This window comes from Camellia sinensis, chromosome 7 (assembly GCF_055761805.1).
Source record: "Camellia sinensis isolate YWXY chromosome 7, ASM5576180v1, whole genome shotgun sequence".
Lineage (NCBI taxonomy): Eukaryota > Viridiplantae > Streptophyta > Magnoliopsida > Ericales > Theaceae > Camellia > Camellia sinensis.
The window spans coordinates 53,660,066-53,683,233 of NC_138967.1; the positions used below are offsets into that span (position 1 = coordinate 53,660,066).

A 23,168-nucleotide genomic window follows, 5' to 3' on the forward strand; every position below is an offset into this window, starting at 1 on the left:
AGGTTGTACACCCACCATCCAAAATTATTAATATCTTATTTTATTTTTTATTATCTCAAAATATTAATTTAAAAAAAATTAATTATTAAAATAATATGAACTTCTTATTTTGTCCTTTTTTTAAATCCATTAATAATACAAAAAGTACAATTATGACAATTGATATTTCTACAAAAATATACTATCAAAAGGTAATTTTGAAAAATTAATATTTTTAAAATGTAATAATTGTATTATAAAAAGAAATTAAATTCTGAAAATAGACTATTATTTTTAGGTGGAAGAAGTTGTCGGCTTTCATTTGATGGGTTGAACACATCTTTTAATAATTGGGCCCTCACGCGAAAGGTATGCTAAAATGGGCAACTTGTTATTGGCTGTTTGTCGATAGTTTTACATTGCAAAAATTTAAAGGCATAGTTACAGGTCAATCTGATGAATTTAATTTTTAATAATAAATTTATTATTTTTAAAAAGTACAATTAAACTATTTATACTTTTTACATCATCATATTTCAATAACACTAATAAATTAAGAATAAATCAAAATTCATAAATAAAAGACAAAATATCCCAATTATTTATCATTTTAATAAATTTTTCAATATTATTACCAGTACTAATGAAATAATCATTTTACAGATACAAAACATATATTTAAAAAGTTTTAAAAAAATTTCATTATCAAAACGAGGGGTAAGTGTGTAAAAAAAATTCACTCATGACTTATGAGTAAATAAATCTGATTTGTAAGATTTTTTTTTAATTTTATACTTTCTAAATATTTCTAAATTTTGTAAATTTTTTTTCACAAACTGTGTCATAAAACTCCAATAAAGTAAAAAGTATAAACAATAAATAAAATTAAAAAATATTAATTTAACAAGCCTGATCTATTTTTCATTGACTTGAAAAAAATTAGCAACAAATATTCGCTCTATTTCTCTCTCTTTTTGTCTATCTCTCGCTCATCTTTTGTTTCTCTCTCTTTTTCTATCTCTTCATCTCTCTCTCTCTCTCTATCTCTTTTTCTGTCTATCTCTCTCTCCCTGTCTCTCTCTCACTCATCACTCTTCTCTATCTCTCTCTGTCTACTTGTCTATTTGTCTATTTCTCTCTTACTATGTTCGTCTTGCTCACTCTCTTACTCTCATCTTCTCGATTTATCGAGCTCCTTCTCGATTTATCGATTCACTATAAGAAAATACACTTTTAGCAACCACTTTGTCTATCTCTCTCTCTCTCGCTCATCACTCTATCTCTCTCTCTATCTCTCTTCTTTATCTGTCTCTCACAAAATTAAAATATTTTTAAAATATTTAAATATTTAAAATATTTAAAATATTGATTTGAATTAAGTTTTGAAAAGAGTTTTGAATTATCTGTCTTCTTTATTTATTGAGCTCCCTTTCGATTTATCAATCCACTACAAAAAAATGCACTTTTAGCGACCACTTTGTCTCTTTCTCGCTCATCACTCAGTCTCTTTCTCAGTCTCTCTATCTCTTTTCTCTATTCGTCTCTTACTCATCTCTCTCTCTCACCACCCATCTTCTCTACCACATTTACCACTACTGCAAATGCCATTCAACTACCATCACTCTTATTTTTCTCTCTTTCACTCATCACTCTTCTTTCTTTGTCTGCATGTCTATTTGTCTGTGTGTCTTTCGTTCATCTTTCTTCTCTTTATCTCTCATTTGTCTTCTCTCTATGTCTCTATTTTTCTGTTCTCTCTCTCGTTCATCTCTTTTCGTTCTCTTTCTATATATCTCTCTCATCGCTTGTTTCTCTCTATTTTTCTATATGTCTCTCTCTATCTCTTTCTCTGTCTGTCTTTCTGCCTGTCTCTCTCTATATCTCTTTCTCTCTTTATCTCTCTCTCACTTATCACTCTTCTCTCTTTGTTTCTCTCTCTATGTCTGTTTGTCTGTCTCTCACTCTTCTCTCTCTCTCTCTCTCTTTCTTTCTATGTGTCTATCTGTCTGTTTATCTCTCTCTCCCATTGTGTTCACATTGCTCACTCTCTCCCTCATCTCTGTGTCTCTCTGTGTCTCTCACTCATCTATCTCTTCTATCATCTCTTTTCTCTCTCTGTCTCTTTCGCTCATCTCTCTTCTCTTTATCTCTCTCGCTCATCTCTCTTCTCTCTATCTCTGTGTGTCTCTGTCTATCACTCTCTCCCTCATCTCTGTGTCTCTCTGTCTATCACTCTCTCTCACCACCCATCTCTTCTATCACCTTCACCACTACTGGAAACACCAGTCCACCACCACTATTACTTCTATTGTCACTACTTCACCTCTACGACTACCATTACTACTACTATCGCCACCATCTCTTCCTATTTTTTACATATCTTTTCGTGAAAAATTAAAAAAATACCTCAAATAAAATTAATTTTTTTACATTATATTTTAATTAAAAATTATTAAAAAAAATCTACTCCCAAATTTAGCATAAAAACAACTTTTCATCAAATTATACTTTTTGATCACCGGTGTGCTGAAAGCACCGCGCGCCTCTCACGCGAAAATTTGAATTCAGACAGCGCCAAGAAGCCACTGCCCCCATATCACGACCAATCTCTGCCTCACGTCTCTCCCCTTTTTATGTCTCAGATTTCAGACAATCTCTCTCTCTTTCTCTCATCAGAAACCCTAGAAATGCTCACTCTATCTTGAGATTCAAACGCTAAAATCACTCACAGATCTTCACACCAATCACTCCCAAACCCAAAAATGGCTTCAATCAAATCCGCTGCATTGCGATACAGCTCTTTCGATTCTCGATCTTCGACTCAGTCTCACCAGTCCGATCCATCGTCCTCCACCGAGCTCAACAAACCCAAGCAATCCTCCCTCAAACGCCTCATCGCCGGATCCACCGCCCGCCGGAGCCAATCTCCGGCCGTGGCAGCAGAGCACAACTCTTCGCGTGCCATCGTCAAGGCCAAATCGTCGGACGTAGCTCAGGTGAGAGTGAAGAACGATGAGAATTTTAGTGCAATGGTGAAGAAATTGATAGAGAAGAGGGCGGCGAAGCCGAAGAAGGCGGTGAATTTGGTCATTCCGGCGGATTTTATAGCGGAGGATTTGAAGAAGACTGCAAAGAATGGGTCGAATTTCTCCGGTTTGCATCGGAAGCTGTTTGGAAAGGGGTTGGGGTCGGGGTCGGTGGGGAGTGAGAAGAAGGCTTTGACGGAGGTGAAATCGAATACGAGGACTCTGGCTATGGTGCTTAGGAGTGAGAGGGAGCTTTTGAGTCAGAATAAGGAGCAGGAAGGAGAGATCACTGAGCTCAAGATGATGCTAGAGGGGAAAAACAGAGAGGTAATATATACTCATGTTATGGATATATATGATATGTATATGCATGTGTTTGAGTATATGGATATATCATAGTTTTTGATTTAATTGTTGAAATTTGAAGATTGAAAATGCATTACTGGGATTGCAAGAAATATCAAAGCTTTTAATGAATTTGAATGTACCCCTGTTTCTCAGGAAAAAAATATGTTTCTCAAAAAATGGAACTTCAAGTTTTGAATTTGACGTGCTGATAAAACATTGGTTGTTTTATTTTTATTTGTTTTAATGTATTTGATGGTGTCTAAATTTGTGATATTGTGAGAAGACAGAGATTGTAGATTTGACATTTTTGTGTAATGGGATATAATAGCAATAAAATTTGATTTGGTTCCTATTTACTTGATATAATAGCAAAAATTAAAATATCTTCCATCGCAAAGGTCTCCATCTCGAAGCCTTCTTTCACTACCTCTTCAGCGACTCTAATCCTCCTCTCTCTCCTTCTCCTAAGGTAATTCAAACAAAATCATTCTTAATCTTTCTCGCTTTCGTAACCGCTCGAGCCAGATCCATTTCAAAGAAATAGTATATAGTGTTTGAGTTGAGAATACATTGTTCAAATTTGATTTGAAAATTTTGAGAATGCTGAAAATGTATTTAAGCTTTACTTGTTTACTGTTCAAGTCGATTTAGTAATGGATTGTTGAAATTTGATTTGAAAAACTTGAAGATATTTAAATTGTATTTAAGCTTGAGTTGGTCACTGATTAAGTCAGATCTCAAATGAAAAAATATGAATGCAACATTCAAAAACTAATGGTAAATTAATGATAAATTATATAAATATTAATAATTATAATTTTTTCATTCGTATTATCCAAACTCTAAGCTGTGTGTGGGCCACCACCATATTTACAGTGTCCCAACTCTTTGGTAAGCTGAGACAAGTTATTAATAGGCAAAGTTAGGGAAGTGCTAAACATGGAATTAGATACAGATATAGGATTATTTTATAGATATAGGATTTTGGAATTAGAGATAATTTACGGTGTCCATCTGTAAAGCTATCCTAATCTTTCAAAAGATACCATGGGATATATCATCATACATATATCTATTGACTATATATGTTTTTCTTTTTTTGATGTATATAGATATAGGATTTTGGAGGGGATTTGAGAAAAAATTAGAGATGATTGGGGTTCAGAAGGAGTCTTAAAGGATGAAGAGGCTCTGTGTTTAGATGCAACACATTATGGAAATGTTGCAAGGTTTATTAATCATAGGTAAGTTCAACAAAACACAGAAGCGCATATGCCCTTGTGGCTTCCTCTTAATTATTAATGTGTTCTGATCCTTGTTGGTTGTTCCTCAGTCATTAACATTTGGTTTTACTTTGAAATTATCATAACTGATGTGTATATGTATATGATGGTAAGTTTTCATTTTCATCCATTAAGTTTTCATCCATTTTCATTTTCATCTACTCTTTTTTTCCCCCTCATTTGGTTGTGTTTGTTTCCTGAGAACATGTGTTATTGTTTTAACTTCAAATGAGGTACTTTGTAAAGGTGGTTGGGAAATGGGAGTGGTGAGTTATATTATAGACCTTGTTTGTGGGCCTGAAAGTATAATTTCAATGTTTGTATAATACTAACTTATATTAAAAGCATGTAGTGTGCATGTCTTAATTTATCCAAAACAGGTTGTATTTTTGTTCCTGTTGCTTTCTAAACTCCTCAATATGTTGAACAAGAACAATTAGGAACAGGTTGACTATTAGGTATTAGGTATATATGGTGGTCGATTGTGGACCTCTGGGAAGATAGCAAACACTTCAATGGCTAAGGATTGCTGGAGGTGGTGGACGAGAAGACCAAGGATTGATTGGTTTAACATGATTGTCAAAAGTCTCATTCATTATGAACTGGAGAAGAAGACCAAGGATTGCTGGAGGTGGTAGTCCCTTTTTATTGATTTTTATCTCATTCATTACAAAGTCTTGCATATAGTTGAAGGGGAGATTGAAATTGATTGATTGGTTTAACATGATTGTCAAAAGTATAGACATATCCTACTTTTATCAAACTCTCTGTTATACATTTAACCAATAGCATTTCTTGCAATATAAATTTTATAAACTAACAACAGGGTAGACAGTAGCCCTGGAAAGGACTCCTAGCTTTACTTAAAATTTAGGGAAATTATAACCAAAGTAGAAACTCCTAAAAATTAAAATTCCTAACAAACATGACTTTCTATGCAAGAGCTTCTTTATTGGCTAATGATGGGCTTTAAGTGGGCTGTTTTTGGAATCCTTGTCTTTCTATCCGTCTATCCTTTATTAACAGTTTGTCTATCCTTTATTAACAGTTTGTGCCTGTTCTCAGTGGACAGAAGGAATGAGAGGAGAGAAACATGAAGGGGCATATATAATCAGTTAAAAAACTCATCTTAGGTAAAGGGCTAAAGGAACTGAAATGCATCTTTATGTAAGATGCACCTGTGCTTTATGAACTGTCTGACAGATTTGTGTAAAATGCATGTGTTCTAGGAACTTTCTGACAGATTTTCATTTATTTATTTATTATATTACCCTATTTAGGGTTGTCATGTCCATTTTTCTAATGTCAAGAATGAATGTAATGGGTTTTAAATAATTTATGGTTGGTGGCTTTTAGATATTGTAACCACATCTTTATATAAAAACTATTATATATATAACGTGGTAATATAAATTTATTTAATTCTTTTGCATGGATAAGATTGTTCAACATTATTACTATTTTTTTTTTAATATGTGCCAATTCTCTCTCTCACTCCTTCCTGTTTCTTTTCCTTTCTTTTCTTTTTTTTTTTTTTTTTTAATTTTTATGAATCTCAATAGGAAAATATATGTGTGTGTGAGGGAACTGACCTTGGTTGCTCTTCACTTTTGTTTTGTGTTTTTGATAAGATATATAAGGAGTCAATAGGTACTGCTCCTGTTAATTGTAACTCACAGATACAATTATGTGGACAGAAAAACTAGTTGAGGAGCACAGGGAGTTCGATGCTGGCTACATTTCTACAATTTCTGTTAGGTAATGCTGGCTACATTTCTACGATCATGTTAATTGTAACTTCTGTTAGGTAATGCTGGCTACATTTCTACAATTTGTGTTCCTCAAGTCATGAATTTTGTATGCATACTTGCATATAAAGGATTTTGTGTTAAACATGGTATTAGCTATTTTATCACTTGTTTACCTATTTTTTATATCCACTTAATAATGCTTGGTATTAGCTATTGGAATACTCTCCTTGGTGTTAAACATGGTATTCATTCTTTTTATTGTCTTCTTTAGAGAGGATGCAGGGTCTCAGTGTGTTTGTCTAAATTATCTTAAATTTATGATTCTTCAAATGCATTTCCATGAAGTTACATGACTCAGCATTGAACTTTTGATTTGTGCTTTAATGTCTAGAATTCATATTATTTATGAATTTGGACAAATCTAAATGGATTTTAAATAGATATAATTGGTGGAGTTCATGATTTTGGATTAAGTTTACCAACTCTAGCTGGTTTTAAATTGTTTTTCTTTTTAATGGTATGATAATCCAATAAATAAGGAAATGCACTTGTTGGAAACTAGGATTTTATGATTTTGTTGCCTTGTCGAGTCTATAATTAGTGTTAGGTGGGGTCATATATCTTAAGTTGGAAAATGCTGCAATCATTTGCTGCTCTTTTTACAGAGCCTGACATGGAAATTTGTGGATGACAAGAATTGTAAGTTCGTAATATACCTCTGATTATGCCATCATCTATTGAATGTAAAAGTTCATCAAATCTGTGGTCATCATTATTATTATTTTCTCCTAAATTTGGCTTAGTTTCTTGGTTAATGCATTTTTTCCATTTAAGATGAAACCCCTATCATTTAGTACTGCAATTTTGATGTTCTAAACAAGTGCTGAAAATCAGCAGCGGTGTGCTGAAAATATGTTGCAGAATGCAGAAATCTAAATGCCAAGATTAAGGAAAATCTTATATTGGACTCCATATTTATCATGTGCTTTTGTGCAAGTGACCAAGATTTCCCAAAATTCTGTTCTCATAAATTGTTTACACTGTTATCCCTCAAGAATAAAAAACTGCAGGCATAGCAAAATATCAATTATATTGGGCAAATATTAATACACTGTTATCAATTGGATTTTGTTTCCAAACATTAAAGGGTCAACTAGTTAGCTTCAATTCCAAAATGGTATGTAAGACAGAGAGAGGGAGAATATATTAGAATTTAGAGTTTTACCCTCTTTTCATTAGTGAACCAACAACATTTCAGTCATTTTTATGCTCCTTGTGCTCTGTCTAATCAGATATGTTTGTATAATAATTGAATCCCCTGTATTGGTATCTATCCAATTTTTATCTATTTGCTTCTCATTAACTCACTCTATTATAAGATTTACCCGTTGTTGTTGGTGGTGGTGTAATTGTTGTTTGTGTTCGTGTTATAAAGCTCTAGATGGTGTCTATCTCAGAGTCAGATTTATCAGATATTTTGATATCTGTGCTTGATATCCCAATAACATGATTTCGTATGAATTATTTTACCTGATAAACTAAGATCATAATAACTATCCTTAATAGTCTAAAGTAATGATGAACCATATTACATACACAGTAATTATGTTCCCTAATCCTCATTAATATGTTAGTAAGAGTAATAATTATGTTTCTAAACCCTTAAAGATGTTACTTATACTAAAGAAGGTTCATATGTTCTGTTCAGATTGTTTTTCAAGTACTAGTGAAGGCATTGGTTAGCATGGATCCAGGTGATGACACGGAGTTTCTAAAGAAACAATTTTAAGAATTCATGGCTGGTCTCATATCTTTACCAATTAACATATCTGGAAGTAGACTTCACAAGTCATTACAGGCAAGTTAATAATGTAGTCACATTAATTTCTCTATTTTTCTTATTTTACACTATTATGAGAAATTAATAATAAATTTGAAGATGGGTTGTTTCAGGCAAAGAAGAAAATGGTTGAATGAGTACATAAAATCATCGAAGCGAAAAGGAAGAACAGAGGCAGATCAGAAGTTGCAAAAGATGTAGCTGATGTTTTGCTGAATGATACAAGTGAAGAGCTATAAATGACGATCTAATTTCAGATAATTTTACATTGTGTAATTGGATCGAGGACACTATGAATATGTATTTCTATATTTCTAAAATGTGTAGTGGGAGTAGTTGGTTATTCCTCTATTATGTATGAAATTAAATTATTGACGTTGGATTAGACTTGGTTCTTATGAAATTTGTAATATATATATAATTGGACGTTCAATATTAATTTTTTGGATGGTTGGAATTAAAATGTGTGCACGTTGTTGAATGCTTGATAACATATTTAGCATTGATGGATTATATTGTTTATACAGGGTACAGATTGTATTAATAATGGATACAGGTTGTTTAGAAAAAAAAAATTAAAAAAAAACACGAAAAATTATTTGGCCACCAAATGTTTTGGTAGCCAAATAGGTAATCAAAAGTTTTGGCTACTAATAATTTAGTAGCAAAAACATAACCCAAAACGTTTTTGCCACCAAATAATTAGTAGCTAAAAGATTTGAGAATGAGAGAAAGAAACTATTGGTGACTAATACTTTAGTGGCCAAAACATACCTTTTGCCGACTAAACTAAGATTAGTAGCCAAATGTGTACTTTCAGCGACCAATTATTTAGTAGCTAAAAGTGATACCTTCCCCGACCAAAACAAGTTAGTAGCTAAATGTGTACTTTCGGCGACCAATTATTTAGTAGCTAAAAGTGATACCTTCCCCGACCACAACAAGTTAGTAGCCAAATGTGCACTTTCAGCGACTAATACTTTAGTGGCGGAAACATACCTTTTGCCGACTAAACTAAGATTAGTAGCCAAATGTGTACACTTTTAGCGACTAAACAAATTTTAGTCGCCAATACTATCGCCGACAGGGTAAAGGCGACGAGTTTAGCGACGAAAACTTTTGGTCGCTAAATCGTTTCGGCGACTAAATAAGTGACTTTTGGCTACCAATATTTTGGTAGCTAAAAGTGACATTTCTTGTAGTGTTAGTCCAACGAAGGGAATAATGAAGAAAATGAGTGTTGTTAGAGACCGACAAGATGGAGGCCGATCGATAGGAGTGACCGAGTGGATGGACCGACTATGAGGAGGGCCGACCACGAAGGGTGGCCGAGTGGAGTGACCGACCATGAGGAGGGCCGACCAAGAAAGGAGGCCGAGTGGAAGGACCGACCATAAGGAGGGCCAACCACGAAAGGTGGCCGAGTGGAGTGACCGACCATGAGGAGGGCTGACCACGAAGGGTGAGGTGGCGGGGTGTGGGGCTCGAGAGGCAGCGGGTCATGTGGTGACTTGAAGTGGAAAAGACAGGGTAGGAGAAGAGGGCAGTGAATCGTGGCCGTACACGTGGCAGAATCGCATGATGGGGAAGGTTAGGCGTTGGGCCAGAAGTGAAACGATAGGTCATTACGGGTGTTGAAAAGACAGTTTTGGCGGATGGTTGAAAATTTTTCAAACTGACAAAAATTAATTGTGACCCTTGGAATACAGGCAAGCCTTGGGCTTTTGGTATTATATGTTTTACCTACCTTTTTTCGAAAAATGAAAACATTCCAAGTGTAGACTCCTTCGTTGCAAGTGATACACCCTTGCGACATTTTTTGAAATTCCTTGCGCCCGCATCCGAAGCTATTCGTAGACACACCACAGAAATGGCCCAAGAAGAAGCTGCAAACGCCAGGGTTGATCCATTGGGGGACGACGATGCGGTGGATTTGGCGGAGCAATACAGGACGGAGAGGCGAGTGGGGAGTGGGGGGGAGCCGTCGGGGCGACTTTGTTCGTCCACAATGATGGCGGCGCCGACGCCAATAAGCCAGGTGGAGATCACTGGCATACAAAGGCCGATATGTCGATCATTACCGCAAAGGAGCTGGAGGGTATGCGGGAGAAGTACCAGATTCCCGCAGAGATAGAGTTGAAACTGCCAAAATCGAAGGAAAGGGCATCCGATGTTCGACCGGGGGAATTCGCCCTATACGAGGAGGCGTTAAAGGGGGGTTTGAGGTTGCCACTACCCCGAATAGTGGTGGATGTGTTGAACTGGTTGGAAGTAGCTCTAGGCCAACTGATGCCCAATGCGTGGAAAATCTTGTTGGCCTGTGCGAGCGCATGGCCGAAGGCGAACGGGGGGGCTAAAATAACGGTGGACGAGTTTTTTGCATGCTACAAGGCGCCGGGGCAACAAGAAACTTGGGTCACTTTGCAAGCAGCGGCAGGGAAAGGTCTGGTAGTGGGGCTATCGTCGTCCATTAAGGGGTGGAGGCCACGGTGGTTCTACGTGTCCGCGAACGGAGGAGTTGGAGTGCGCACGGTGTGGAGAGTGCCCAACAAGTCTGTGGAGCCAAAACTGGGGGCGGCGGCAGAGGAGAGGGTGAAGAGGGTGAAGGCATGGAGGGAGAAAGAGGGTGTTAGATGGGACGACCTGGTTCAGCCTTCATCCTTGTTTGCCGCAAGGCTGGGCCCTCAGCCGATCGGTGGAGATCTGGCGTCGGAAGAGCTAGAGGCGAGAAGGAAGGCGCAAGAGGCAGAGGATAGGACCATTTTCACCAAGGCCAATAGATACAAAGAGACACAGGCAGACCGTCCGCCGAAGGAGATCCCAAGGGAAAGAATCCGACCGCGTCCCAAACCGCTCGGGGGAAAAAACTTGGGCAGTTTTGAGCCACGACCGCTCTCCGTTGATCCGGTGAAGGAAAAGGCGAACAAGGAGGGTGAGGCTTTAGAGAAGAAGAAGAAAAAGATGAGGGTAAGGGAGAGTGAGGAAGAGCCTACTTTGAAGAGGTGGAGGGAGGTGACAGTAGAGGAGACCACCCCAAAGGCGGGGCTGGGGGAAGTGGAGAAGGGGGTGGAGAGTGGGCCGATCGCCCCTGAAAAGTGAGTGGAGGTTGGTGTGGCTGATCGTATGGTGGGGGTGGAGCAGCAACCCCAGGGTGCTCCTGAGCCTCAAGGAGAAGGAGACGGGGCCAGGTTGAAGACTGCCTTTTATCACGCCTCGGCTGTATTTGGGCGGCTATGGGGAGAAGGAATAGAGGCCAGGGCCGCTGCAGATCGCCTCTTACGAGTAGTGGAAGACGCAGTCGTGCGTTCGGTGGAGAGTTTCACTGAGGCTGAGCTGCTGAGGGGGTTTTGTTCTACCCAAATAGAGGCGACCTCCTTAACAGGGGCCTTTCTAAGAAAGGCGGCGGCTGGAAAAGGTGAGGTGGGGCCTTTGGCGGCAAAGTTAGAGGGGGTGAAGGCTCAACTTGAGAGCTTAAGGAGGGAGGCTGTAGGGTGGCGGAAGGCCGCGCGAAGTTCGTGTGCCAGTGGTTTGGAAGAGGCCCAGAAGGCCAAGAAGATGGGGGTATTGGCGATAGTGTAGGGCAATGTTGCCGACCGTGCCCATGTTGAGCTACTCGCGGTCAAGTGGGAGCTAGAGGATGAACGCCGTAAGGTAGTGTCGCTCAAGTTCCAGCTGGCTGGTGAGCAAAAGAAGTTGGGGGATGCTCAAAATGCCTGCACGGTCGCCACCGAGCGGTTTGAAGAGGCTATGATCAGCAATGAAGAACTGCGCGTCCAGCAGATCAAAGAAAAGAAAGAAGCAGACTTGAAGATTGCTGGGCTGTAGAAGGAGCTGGAAGATGAGCGTGCTAGGGCAATGGAGGAGAAGGTGAGGTTGTAGGAGTTGGAGGAAGAAAAAACCAAGGCAGCCTCTGAAAGGGCAGCATACTCCGATCTGTACGTTGCAGCAGTAGAGCAATTTAAGGTGTTTGCTGACTTTCAGATGGCCATCGATGCTACTATCGCCAGCAACTTAGTGAGAGAGGGGGCTGGGGGGCTGGTCTGGCGGGGACGACAGCTGGGAGCCGAAGCGAAGACGAAGTGATCTAGAGCTTCCCGCGGTCGGACTTCTACAAACACGAAATGGCTGAATTCTGGGATAGTGGCTGGAAGATGTTCAAGCGTAAAGAAGAAGAGCTGTTCCCAGATATAGACTTCAGCAGTGTTAAAATTGACGAAGACGACATGGCCCAGACCCCCCTGGATGAGGGCATTGAAGAGGAAGATCTCACATCGAGTGAAGAAGAGGAGTGAGGAGAGTGGAGAAAATATGTGCTTAGAGTTTTGGCTGCTTCGCTTTTTTTTTTTTTTTTTTGAATGGCTGTAATAAACTTATGTACAAGTTTGTGAATAAATAAAATTTTGAGTTTGAGTCATGTTTTCATGCTATTGCTCTTGTTTGTGCATCTGAAATGAATGAGAATGGTGGCTTGTATAAAGCTTGTGTATAAATCATTGTGAAGTGCAAAATGTAAAGAAAACTCAATGTAAAGTGAAGTTTAACTTGTAAGAAAAATTCAATGCAGAGTGAATGTGAGAAAAACTCAATTGAATGTGAGAAAAACTCAATGCAGAGTGAAGTTTAACTTGTAAGAGTGTTAAAGATGTGACGTTTATGAATCCCGACCCAGCAAAGAACCAGCTAATGTGGAAAACGTTGGACTGAAATGTGACTAGGTATGGCCACTATGCTTACGATCATGAAGTTGCAATGGTGGCTCGGCCCGGCTGAGGCTTGAAGTAACTCGGTTTGGACGAGCGCTTCATGCTTAGTCTGGCTAAGGCTTTTTGTGCTCAGTCTGGATGAGGCTTTAAGTGACTCGGTCGGGCCGAGCTCTTCATGCTCAGTCTGGCTGAGGCTTTAAGTGACTCGGTCTGGCCGAGCTCTTCATGCTCAGTCTGACTGAGGCTTTTTGTGCTCAATCTGGCTGAGGCTTTAAGTTACTCGGTCTGGCCGAGCTCTTAATGCTCAGTCTGGCTGAGGCTTTTTGTGCTCAGTCTGGCTAAGGCTTTAAGTGACTCGGTCTGGCCGAGCTCTTCATACTCAGTCTGGCTGAGGCATTTTGTGCTTAGTCTGGCTGAGGCTTTAAGTGACTCGGTCTGGCCGAGCTCTTCATGCTCAGTCTGGCTGAGGCTTTTTGTGCTTAGTCTGGCTGAGGCTTTAAGTGACTTGGTCTGGCCGAGCTCTTCATGCTTAGTCTGGCTGAGGCTTTTTGTGCTCAGTCTGGTTGAGGCTTTAAGTGACTTGGTTTGGCCGAGCTCTTTATGCTCAGTCTGGTTGAGGCTTTTTGTGCTCAGTCTGGCTGAGGCTTTTTGTACTCAGTCTGGCTGAGGCTGCAATCAAAACGTTATTGGAATACCACAGATAACTGAGAAATAAGCTTGCTGTCATATAAAGTGTAGCCCATTGGAACATAAGTTTACACCATATGAGGAGAAAATGAGAACATTCAAGTGTGCAGGTTGTCAAAAAGAACATACATCAATTGGACAATAAAAATACAACTTTTATTGAAAATAGCGCTTCAAATGCTCAGCGTTCCAAGGATGGGGGAGGTCTCGACCTTCCATGTCCTGAAGTCGGTAAGTGCCCGGACGTGGTCTGGCTTTCACAACGTAAGGTCCCTTCCACTTGGCTGCCAGTTTGCCCTCAGTCAGATTTTTGGTGGCAAGAGTTACTTCTCGCAAAACAAGGTCCCCCACGGCGAATTCCCTCGGTCTGACTTTGCGGTTGTAGTGTGTTCTCATTTTCTGTTGGTATGAAGCCCGTCTGACAGCGGTGGTTTCTCGGAACTCTTCAATTAGGTCTAGGTCTGCCCGACGCAGTTCTTCGGTCAGTTCTGGATTCGGATGTAGAACCCTTGGGGTAGGAAGATCGACTTCCTCTGGGATGACCGCCTCAGCACCGTATGTTAAGCGAAAGGGGGTCTCCCCAGTGGGAGTTCGAGCGGTAGTGTGGTAAGCCCAGAGTACATTGGGTAATTCCTCAGCCCAAAGTCCCTTAGCAGCTTCCAGCTTGGTTTTGATGATCTTCAGGAGAGAACGGTTGGCGACCTCAACTTGGCCATTGGTTTGGGGATGACCTGGGGAAGAGAAACATGGCTGGATTTGGAGTTCTGCATAGAATTTCCTGAACTTGGCGTTGTCGAATTGTTTGCCATTGTTGGAGACGATGGCTTGAAGGGATGCCGAACCTGCATACGATTGATTGCCAGATGAATCGGGTTGTGTTTCGCTCAGTAATGGTAGCAAAGGGTTCTGCTTCCACCCATTTAGTGAAGTAGTTGATGGTGACAATTGCGAATTTGGTTTGGCCTCGGCCAGTGGGCAATGGGCCAACTAGGTCGATCCCCCATTTGGTGAATGGGTAGGGGCTGCAGAGCGTAATCAATTCTGTAGGAGGAGCATAGGGGATGTTGGAAAAACGATGACACTTATCACATTTGAGCACAAAGTCTGTCGCATCCTGATTAAGAGTAGGCCAGAAATAGCCAGTGCAAAGTATTTTGTGGGCTAGAGACCAGGCGCCCGAATGATTACCACAGATACCGTCATGGATTTCCCTCATCACGTAGGTTGCTTGAGCAGGATTGAGGCATCTGAGGTATGGGTGTGAAAAACCACGTTTGTATAAGAGGTCGCCGACAAGAATGTAGTTGGACCACCGGGCCCTGACTTTGGCGGCCTGCTATTTGTCATCTGGAAGTTCTCCCGTTGTCAGATACAGAAAGATGTCTGCCGTCCATGGGGTAGGTTCATCTTAGAGGAAGTGGACTTCCTGCAGGTTGGGGGAGATGGCCGGGTGGGACAGGTATTCGAGGCAGACACCGTAGTTGAGGTCTGACTGGTCTGCAAAAGCCAATTGGGCCATCTCATCTGCCTTGGAGTTTTCAGCCCGAGGGATGTGCTTGATGTGAAAGGTATTAAAGAGGCGAGCAAAGGGGAGTGCAAGATCCCTATAAGCCCGCATTGTGTCGTCCTTGGCATCGAATTCCCCCGTAATTTGTTCGACAATAAGCTGGGAGTCACTGAATACTCGGATATGGCTCACACCAACGTCTCTGGCTAGACGGAGATCTGCGATCAATGCCTCATATTCGTCTTCGTTATTGCTGGCATTGAACAACAAACAGAGAGCACATTTGAAATAAGCACCCTCAAGGGTGGTGAGGATGAGGCCAGCCCCACTGCCTTCTTTGCGGGATGATCCGTCGACGTTGAAGGTCTAGGAGTGGGGGTTGTCTGGCTCGGTAGGGGGTGGCGGGGGTGGATTGGCTGTGGTTGGAGTGAGATTAGTGAATTCCAGGATGAAATCGGCAACAGCCTGCCCTTTGATCGCCTTTCGAAGTCGGTAGGAGATGTCAAATTGGCTGAGCTCGACCGACCATTGCATGAGTCTACCGGAAAGTTCTGGTTGTTGCATTATCTTCTTCAATGGTTGGTCCAGTGCCAAGGACATTTTTTCGAGCAATGGGTAATTCTGCTCCGCTCTCCTGAAAGCTCGATTGATATAGTAGATCGGTCGTTGGATAGAGCTGTCTTCCCGGATGAAGGCTGCACTGACTGCGGTGTTCGACACGGCTAAATAGAGGAAGAGGGGTTTGCCCGTGATTGCCTGAGAAAGGAGGGGGGGTTGGCCATGCATTGCTTCAACTGTTGAAAGGCCTCTTCAGACTCGGCCGTCCACTCAAAAGTTTGCCGAAGCACTTTGAAAAAGGGGAGGCACTTGTTCGTTGCACATGAAATGAAGCAGTTGAGGGCGGCAACTCGGCCAGTGAATCTCTGAACCTCCATAACCGTTCTGGGAGACTGTATTTCAATCAAGGCCTTGATCTTTTCAGGGTTAGCTTCAATGCCCCGCTGACTGACCATGAAACCCAAGAATTTCCCAGATCCTACGCCGAAGGCGCACTTCTCCAGATTGAGCTTCATTTGGTACTTTCGTAGGGTGGCGAAGGTCTCTTGCAGGTCAGCCATATGATCTGTGGAGAGCTTACTCTTGACTAGCATGTCGTCGACATATACTTCCATGTTCCGGCCTGTCTGGTGATAGAAGATAGAATTGACTAACCGTTGGTAGGTAGCCCCAGCATTTTTCAACCCAAATGGCATCACTCGATAATGGTAGGTACCTCGGTCGGTGATGAAGGAGGTGTGTTCCCGATCAGACGGGTGCATCAGAATTTGGTTATACCTAGAGAAGACATCCATGAAGTTGAGCATTTGATGACCGGCCGTGGCGTCAACCAGCAGATCTATGCGAGGAAGAGGGTAGCTGTCTTTGGGGCAAGCTCGGTTGAGGTCGGAGTAGTCAACACAAAGCCGCCATTTACCATTGTTCTTACGGACCAGGACCATGTTTGACAACCATCTAGGGTAGTCCACGTTCTTGATGAATTATGCCTCAAGGAGCTTATCGACCTCTGCGGCAATGAGAGTATTGTGCTCCGGATGAAAGATGCACTGCTTCTGGCAGAAGGGTCGGAAGTGGGACTCAATGCTGAGGCGATGAGTTATGAAGGAGGGTCAATACCTGACATGTCTGAGTGGGTCCATGCGAATACATCATTGTGTTCGATCAGGGGGGCAGTAAGGTCGGCCTTTGCTTGGGAGGATAGTTCGCTACTGATCTTGGCAATTTTTGCTGGTTTGGTGGGATCGATGGGGACTTCAATAAGTTCTTCCACTGGTTCCCCCTTAACCAGCTCGTCTTCGTCTCTGACATCGAGTCCCACGATGATCATAGCCTCCTGCAGCTTGACTTCTTTGAGTGAGGCGACATAACATTCCTTGGCCACGGTCTGCTCCCCCCTTACTGTCCTGACCCCCAGATTGGTGGGGAACTTGATGGCAAGGTGATAAGTTGATGTAATAGCTTGAAAAGCATTTAGAGCGGTGCGGCCAAGAATGATGTTATAGGTAGGGGGCAGTCAACAACAAGGAAGGTGAGCAGCTTGGTGGTCTGGCACGGGTACTCGCCGATTGTGATGAGGAGATCAATGGAGTCGATGGAGGTCACCCGGCCACCAGTGAAACCGACTAAGGGGGTTTGGAGAGGAGACAGACTTCCTTTCCCGATCTTGAGCTGGCGGAAGCAGTTGAGGAAGATGATGTCTGAAGAGCTGCCTTTGTTTACGAGAACCCGTCTGACCTTGTAGTTGGAGAGGAGGGCCGAAATGACGAGGGGGTCGTCATGGGGATAGCGAATGCCTGTGCAGTCGGCGTCCGTAAAGGTGATAGGCTCAGTCCACTGCCTGGACTGTTTGGAAGGTCGATCCAAAGTGGCAACCTCTTTGTCTGAGCCTTGCCTTATTTTCCTGAGTTTTGTCCGCTAAGTCGAGCGGGATGGTCCTCCACAAGCAAGCCAGCCCGAAATAGCTCTGATTTCTCTAACAGGTGGGGCGGGATTACCTTGTGCTCAAGGTTCTTGTGGAGGGCGATCATGGCCTTGATTTGGTTGGACTGGCTGCCGGGGAGGGGTGCGCCGACGGTTGTTTCTGATGGGTTCAGTCCGCTGCCTCTACTGAAGGCGAGTATCTGTGAATCGGCTGAGGCGTCCTCGAAGAATCAGGCCCTCGACTTGATCTTTGAAGTTAACACACTCCTCGGTATTATGGCCGTGATCCTGGTGAAAACGGCAATATTTGGACTGGTCTTTCCGATTAGCAGGAGTCCGTGATGGTTGGGGCCATTTTAGGGGTAGTCCCGCTGGATCTGATGGAGGACTTGTTTCATGGGAGAGTTTAGGGGGGTGTACCGCTCGAACCGGCCGAACGGTCGGGCTGGGGCCGACCGGTCGGTTCTGGGGGGTCGGTTAGTGTACTGAGATGTTTGGTTATTGTACTGGGTATTTCTGGTTTCTGAATCTTTTCTCTTTTCTTTGGGGGTCGGGTTTTTGGTTATAGGATCTTGCCGAGTGGCTAGGAATCTTCAGCATTCATGTATTTTTGGGCTTTGGAGAGTAGGGCTGCCATGGAGGTCGAGGAGTTTTTAGAGAGAGGGAAAAGGAAGTCAGACGATCGCAGACTAGCCATGAAAGCCGTAAGGATGACCTTGTCATCGTTTTTCGCTACAGGACTTTGGTGTTGAAGCGGGTAACGAAACTGCATAGCGACTCCCCCTCGGTCTGACGGATGTTGAGGAGTTGGGTTGCCAGACGCCGCTGGCGCTGGGCTCCAATGAAATGGCTGAGGAAAGAGTCACTGAGGTGCTGGAAAGTGGAGACAGAGTCTGCTGGCAGTTGACTAAACCAAAGTCGAGTTGACCCCTTGAGTGTCACGGGGAAAGCCCAGCACATGATTTCGTCAGGAAAAGTATGGAGGATCATGAGGGTCCTGTAGGTCTCCAAGTGGTCGACCGGGTCCGTCGTACTGTCAAAAGGGTCGATGGTGGGCATTTTGAACTTGGGGGGTAGAGGTTTATCCCGGATGGAGGCAACGAATGACGAGTTGGCTGTGGTAGAGGGTTTATGCTGGATGTTCTGAATGACCCCCTGGAGTTGGAGCTTCATGGCTCGGAGTTCTGTGTCCCAGAGAGGAATGTTGTCATCACCGGAGGGCAGCGGGGGCTGGATGCTACTGGCCTCTTCTTCAGGGGTTGGTGTCGGGACCGATGGATGTGGGGGTCGGGGTGGTGGATTTATATTTGGGGGAGGAGGTTGTAAGCCTTCCAAGTTGGGTGGATTAGGCTGCAGGATAGTATGGCTCAGGGCTCGTTCTTGGTTGGGGGGAATATCTAGAGGTGGTGGAGGAGGCATAGGAAGGTTTCTTTGGAGTAGAGCATTTATCAGGTTTTGTTTTTGCTCGGCCATGCGGTTAATGCTGTTGGTAAGCTCGATGAAATACTGTGGTGGGTTGTTTGGATTGGGGGGGTCGGCTTGGTGGTCGGCAGCGTTAGGTGAGAAGCCATGGATCTAGTCGTGACCATGCACTTTGATGGGTAGCAAGAAAGGGTTGTTGGGACAGGGTTTCCGGCGACAATGAGCACAACTGGTGCACGGAGCAAAGCGTTTCCCACAGACAGCGCTAACTGATGATACAGTTCGTGATGGTTGGACGGGACGGACTGATCCACGCTTCTTAAGCCTATGTCCGTATGACCAAGCCCACCTGAAGACCTGCACAAGAGTCCAACGGGGAACGGGGAGTCCCCCAGCGAACCCTTCGACGAGCAAGTTAGAAAGAGGAGTGGAGTATAGAGCGAGATTAGAGATAGAAAGCTTAACCTTGTTCTTGTCTTTAACGTCTGCTTATATCCTTTGGTAATCATTTTGTTGTCCCTCCCGACTTGTCACCTTGGCCGAAAGTCTATATGCTGTAGCTTACCTTGTTCAGGGTGAGGGCGTGCTGTCCCAACGGAGAGGGGTTATCGCAATAAATGCTGTAAGGGGCCTCATTAATGGCGAAGTGGCGTAGCAATAACTTTGCAGATCTTTGTCTGCTGATGTGGCTTGCCCCTCTCTTGCCATGTGTCTTGATGCCACTGGTTCTTATTGCTATATGGGGCTTCAGCAGTGCTGGGCTTCATTAATTGGATTATGTATTGGGCCCTAAGTGGTGGGCTTGGGTTGTTCATAGTGGGCTGTAGCCTTTATGGGCCTACCCATGTCACTATTTATTAATAAGTCAAGTTTGAGAATTATAGTGACTCGGGGTTAAAACTTGACCCTTTTGTAATCTTGGGTCCGGAATTCGGCACTCATGGTTATTGTTTATGTTTTTTGTTGTCTTGTTGTAATGTGGGATTTGTTTTTTAGAGTTGTCGATTTTTTTTGAATAGGTTAGGAGTTAGTTTTTTCAAAAGAGTTTCTGCTTGTTTCTCTTCAGGTTCACTCAAGCGGTCGTTCATTCGTTCGAGCGGTCTTTGGTTTCTTCCAGTATCTGTGTTTGCAGGTCTGAACTACTGAGAGGGGTCATTGTGCGCTCGAGCAATGACTTGGTCGCTTGAGCAGCTCGTTGTCTTTGACACTCGAGCGATCTGTGCATCTATCAACACGGGAAAAAGGTATTTTCTTTCACTTTTTGATCTCTCTCTCTCTAAAAGGTAACTTTACCAAATTTCTTCACTCTCTCTTTCTGGTTCTTGTCTAAACACTCCTATATATTCAAATCTGTTGGTCTCACTTTCGTAGTACTTTGGAGAAAAGTGTAGAGCTTGTAGAGGTGAACATTCTAATCGAAAAAGTTTTCATTTTCGGCTCCATCAAAAGTAATTGGTATTTTGTTTTTGGTATCATGTTTTCAATTTGGTTTTTTTTGTTGACATGACTTTCTTTTGATGATTCATGAATGGACATTTGTTTTTTTTGGGTTTGGAAATGAGTGGATTTTTGCATCCAGTTGGACTTATTTTATTTGTCTTTTCCTTGAGGAGTTATGTTTGTAGAAGTGCCCTTGTTTTAGACACATTTTCTTGTATAGCACCTCTTATTGATTTGGGTTTTTATCCAGAACCAGCAAATGGAGGAAAGAAGCGAGTGGAAGACGTGATGACAGGCGCAACTATCAGAGCCGAAGAGAAGAAGCATGAATAAGGATGCTCGAGGAAATATGTCGTGGACAGCAAGAATGCGGAGGCAGAGGAATAACTTATAGGGCCTGTTTGGTAGCACTTAATTTCAGCTTAAATTAGCTTTTAGCTTAAAATAAGTCATTTTGGAGTGTTTGGTTTGAGCTTATAAGAGAGAGATTATAGCTTAAATTAATTGATTTTGAGCTAAAAGTTGTAAGCTGCCTCAGAGGTGCTTAATTTTTTAGCTTATGCGCACAGTTGGGTGTGGAATGGCAAAATGACTTAAATACCCCTTCAAAAATTGAAAAATTACCAAACTGCCAATATATAAACTTCACAATCAAACATTGTTCACGTCCGTGGAGACAGAGAAAGAGCGTGAGGCGATTTTCGGCGGCCTGAGAGGCGATTTCCGTCGATGATTTCTTGCGATTTCCGATGATTTCCCTTTCTCTCTCTCTCTCCGGCATTAGTTCGTCGCTCTGTTATCTCTCTGTCTCTCTTTTTCTGGTGTTAGTTCATCGCGAAGCCTCGGTTCGTCGCCATTGCGATCGCGAAGCTCTGTCTGTCTCTCTCTCTCTCTCTCTGGTGTTGGTTTGTCGCTATCGCGATCTAAACCAACGCCGTCGTTGATCTGAACCATTACGGTCTCAAACCCTTGCGTCGGCCGTCGCCACTGTGCTACCGGAGCTAGGGTTTTCAAACCCTAGGAAATAAATTGAAAAAATATTGAAAAAATAAATTGAAAATAAATTGAAAAAAAGAAAAAAATCAATATTAATATTAATTAAAATAGAAAAAATTACTTTTCAGAATTAATAAAAATAGAATTAATATTTAATCTGAAAAAAATTAAAAAATTTCAGAATTAATATCTAACACAATTTATTTCAATTAATATTTACTTTTCATAATTAAAAAAATTACTTTTCAGAATTAATATTTACTTTTCAAAATAAAATGAAAAACAATTTATTTCAAAAAAAAAATAATTGTAATGAATTTTTTTAATAAAAACAAAATTAATTTAAATTGATATTACAACATTACACATAATTAATACAAAATTAAACAGAATTAATTGAAATAAAATAATATGTAATGACATCACAACATTAATTGAAATAAATTGGTATTACAACATTACAGAATTAATTGAAATAAATTGCTATTACAACATTAATTAAAATAATATGTAATGATATCACATAATTAATTGAAATAAAATAATATGTAATGGCATCACAACATTAATTGAAATAATTGATACTATTAATAATTTTAGTATTAATTGATGCTAATTAAGCCATTAATTTTATACTAATTGATACTATTAATGAAATGATAATTTTTGTAATACTAATTATATTAACTTTATTAATGAAATAATTTTTTAAAATTAAAACTGAAACTATTAATGAAATATCACTAAAAAAAAACGATATAAATTGAAAAAAATGAAAGGATTTGTCAAATGAATAAATGAATTACTAAAAATGAAAAAATGAAATATTACTAAAAATAATTAAAATGAATAATAATAATATGAATTATAATAATAATAATAATAATAATAATAATAATAATAATAATAATAATAATAATAATTGATGGTCAAATTGATACTAATTTTAATAATTGATGAACAAATTAATAATAATAATAATAATAGTAATAATAATAATAATAATAATTGATGCTAATTTTAATAATTGATGGGCAATTGATAATTTTTATACTAAAATCCCAATTAATAATAATAATAAAGAAAAGAAATACAGAGAAAGAAGAGAAGAAAAAAATTAATAATTTTGAGAATGAATATATGAAAGATAATATGTAATGAAATCACAACATTAATATAAATTAGAACATGAATATTAATTTTAATGAATTAATAAATTAAAAAAAATTAACAAAGAAAGAAGAGAAGAAAAAAAAAAAAGAAAAGAAAATAAGGTAAAAAAGAAAAGAAAAAGAAAAAGAAAAAGAAAAAAATGTATTATAAATGAAATTATAAATTTTATATCTTATAAGGGCAAACATGGCAATTATACAAAAAAAAGCTATTTACAACTTATTTATTAAACACTACTCTGTTTCTTAAATCCATAATCCCACAACTGCACCAAACAGGTTAGCAGCTTATGTTTACAACTGTAAGTTATAATCTGTTAACTTATAATCTATAGTCACTTTCCAACTGCTCTAACAAACGGGGCCATAGTCGTGTCGACTCAATTATGAATAAAGTCTCGTTTGGCAAGTGACTTTTTTAACCACAAAGTTACTAAAAAAATTAAAAAGCCAACAACCTATACTAAAAAGTCAAACATTTCATTTTCTCTGTACTTTTTGCATATCTTTTCATAAAAAGTTTAAAAATTATTCCA

The 23,168-nt window shown here is 40.6% G+C and overlaps 1 protein-coding gene across 2 annotated transcripts in view; it reads left to right on the forward strand.

Annotated features, from left to right (window-relative positions):
* LOC114260022 (chaperone protein dnaJ 20, chloroplastic) overlaps nucleotides 1-23,168 on the forward strand; it is a 42,679-nt gene that overhangs the window by 17,011 nt on the left and 2,500 nt on the right. The window contains exon 2 of one of the 2 annotated variants that reach the window (XM_082877957.1): nucleotides 20,715-20,802. The exons of the other annotated variant lie outside the window; for it this stretch is intronic. Coding sequence (XP_082734083.1) covers nucleotides 20,715-20,753 — 39 coding nt within the window. The 3' untranslated portion in view covers nucleotides 20,754-20,802. Of the gene's footprint in view, nucleotides 1-20,714; nucleotides 20,803-23,168 lie in introns of those variants that run through there. 2 annotated transcript variants of the gene reach the window in all.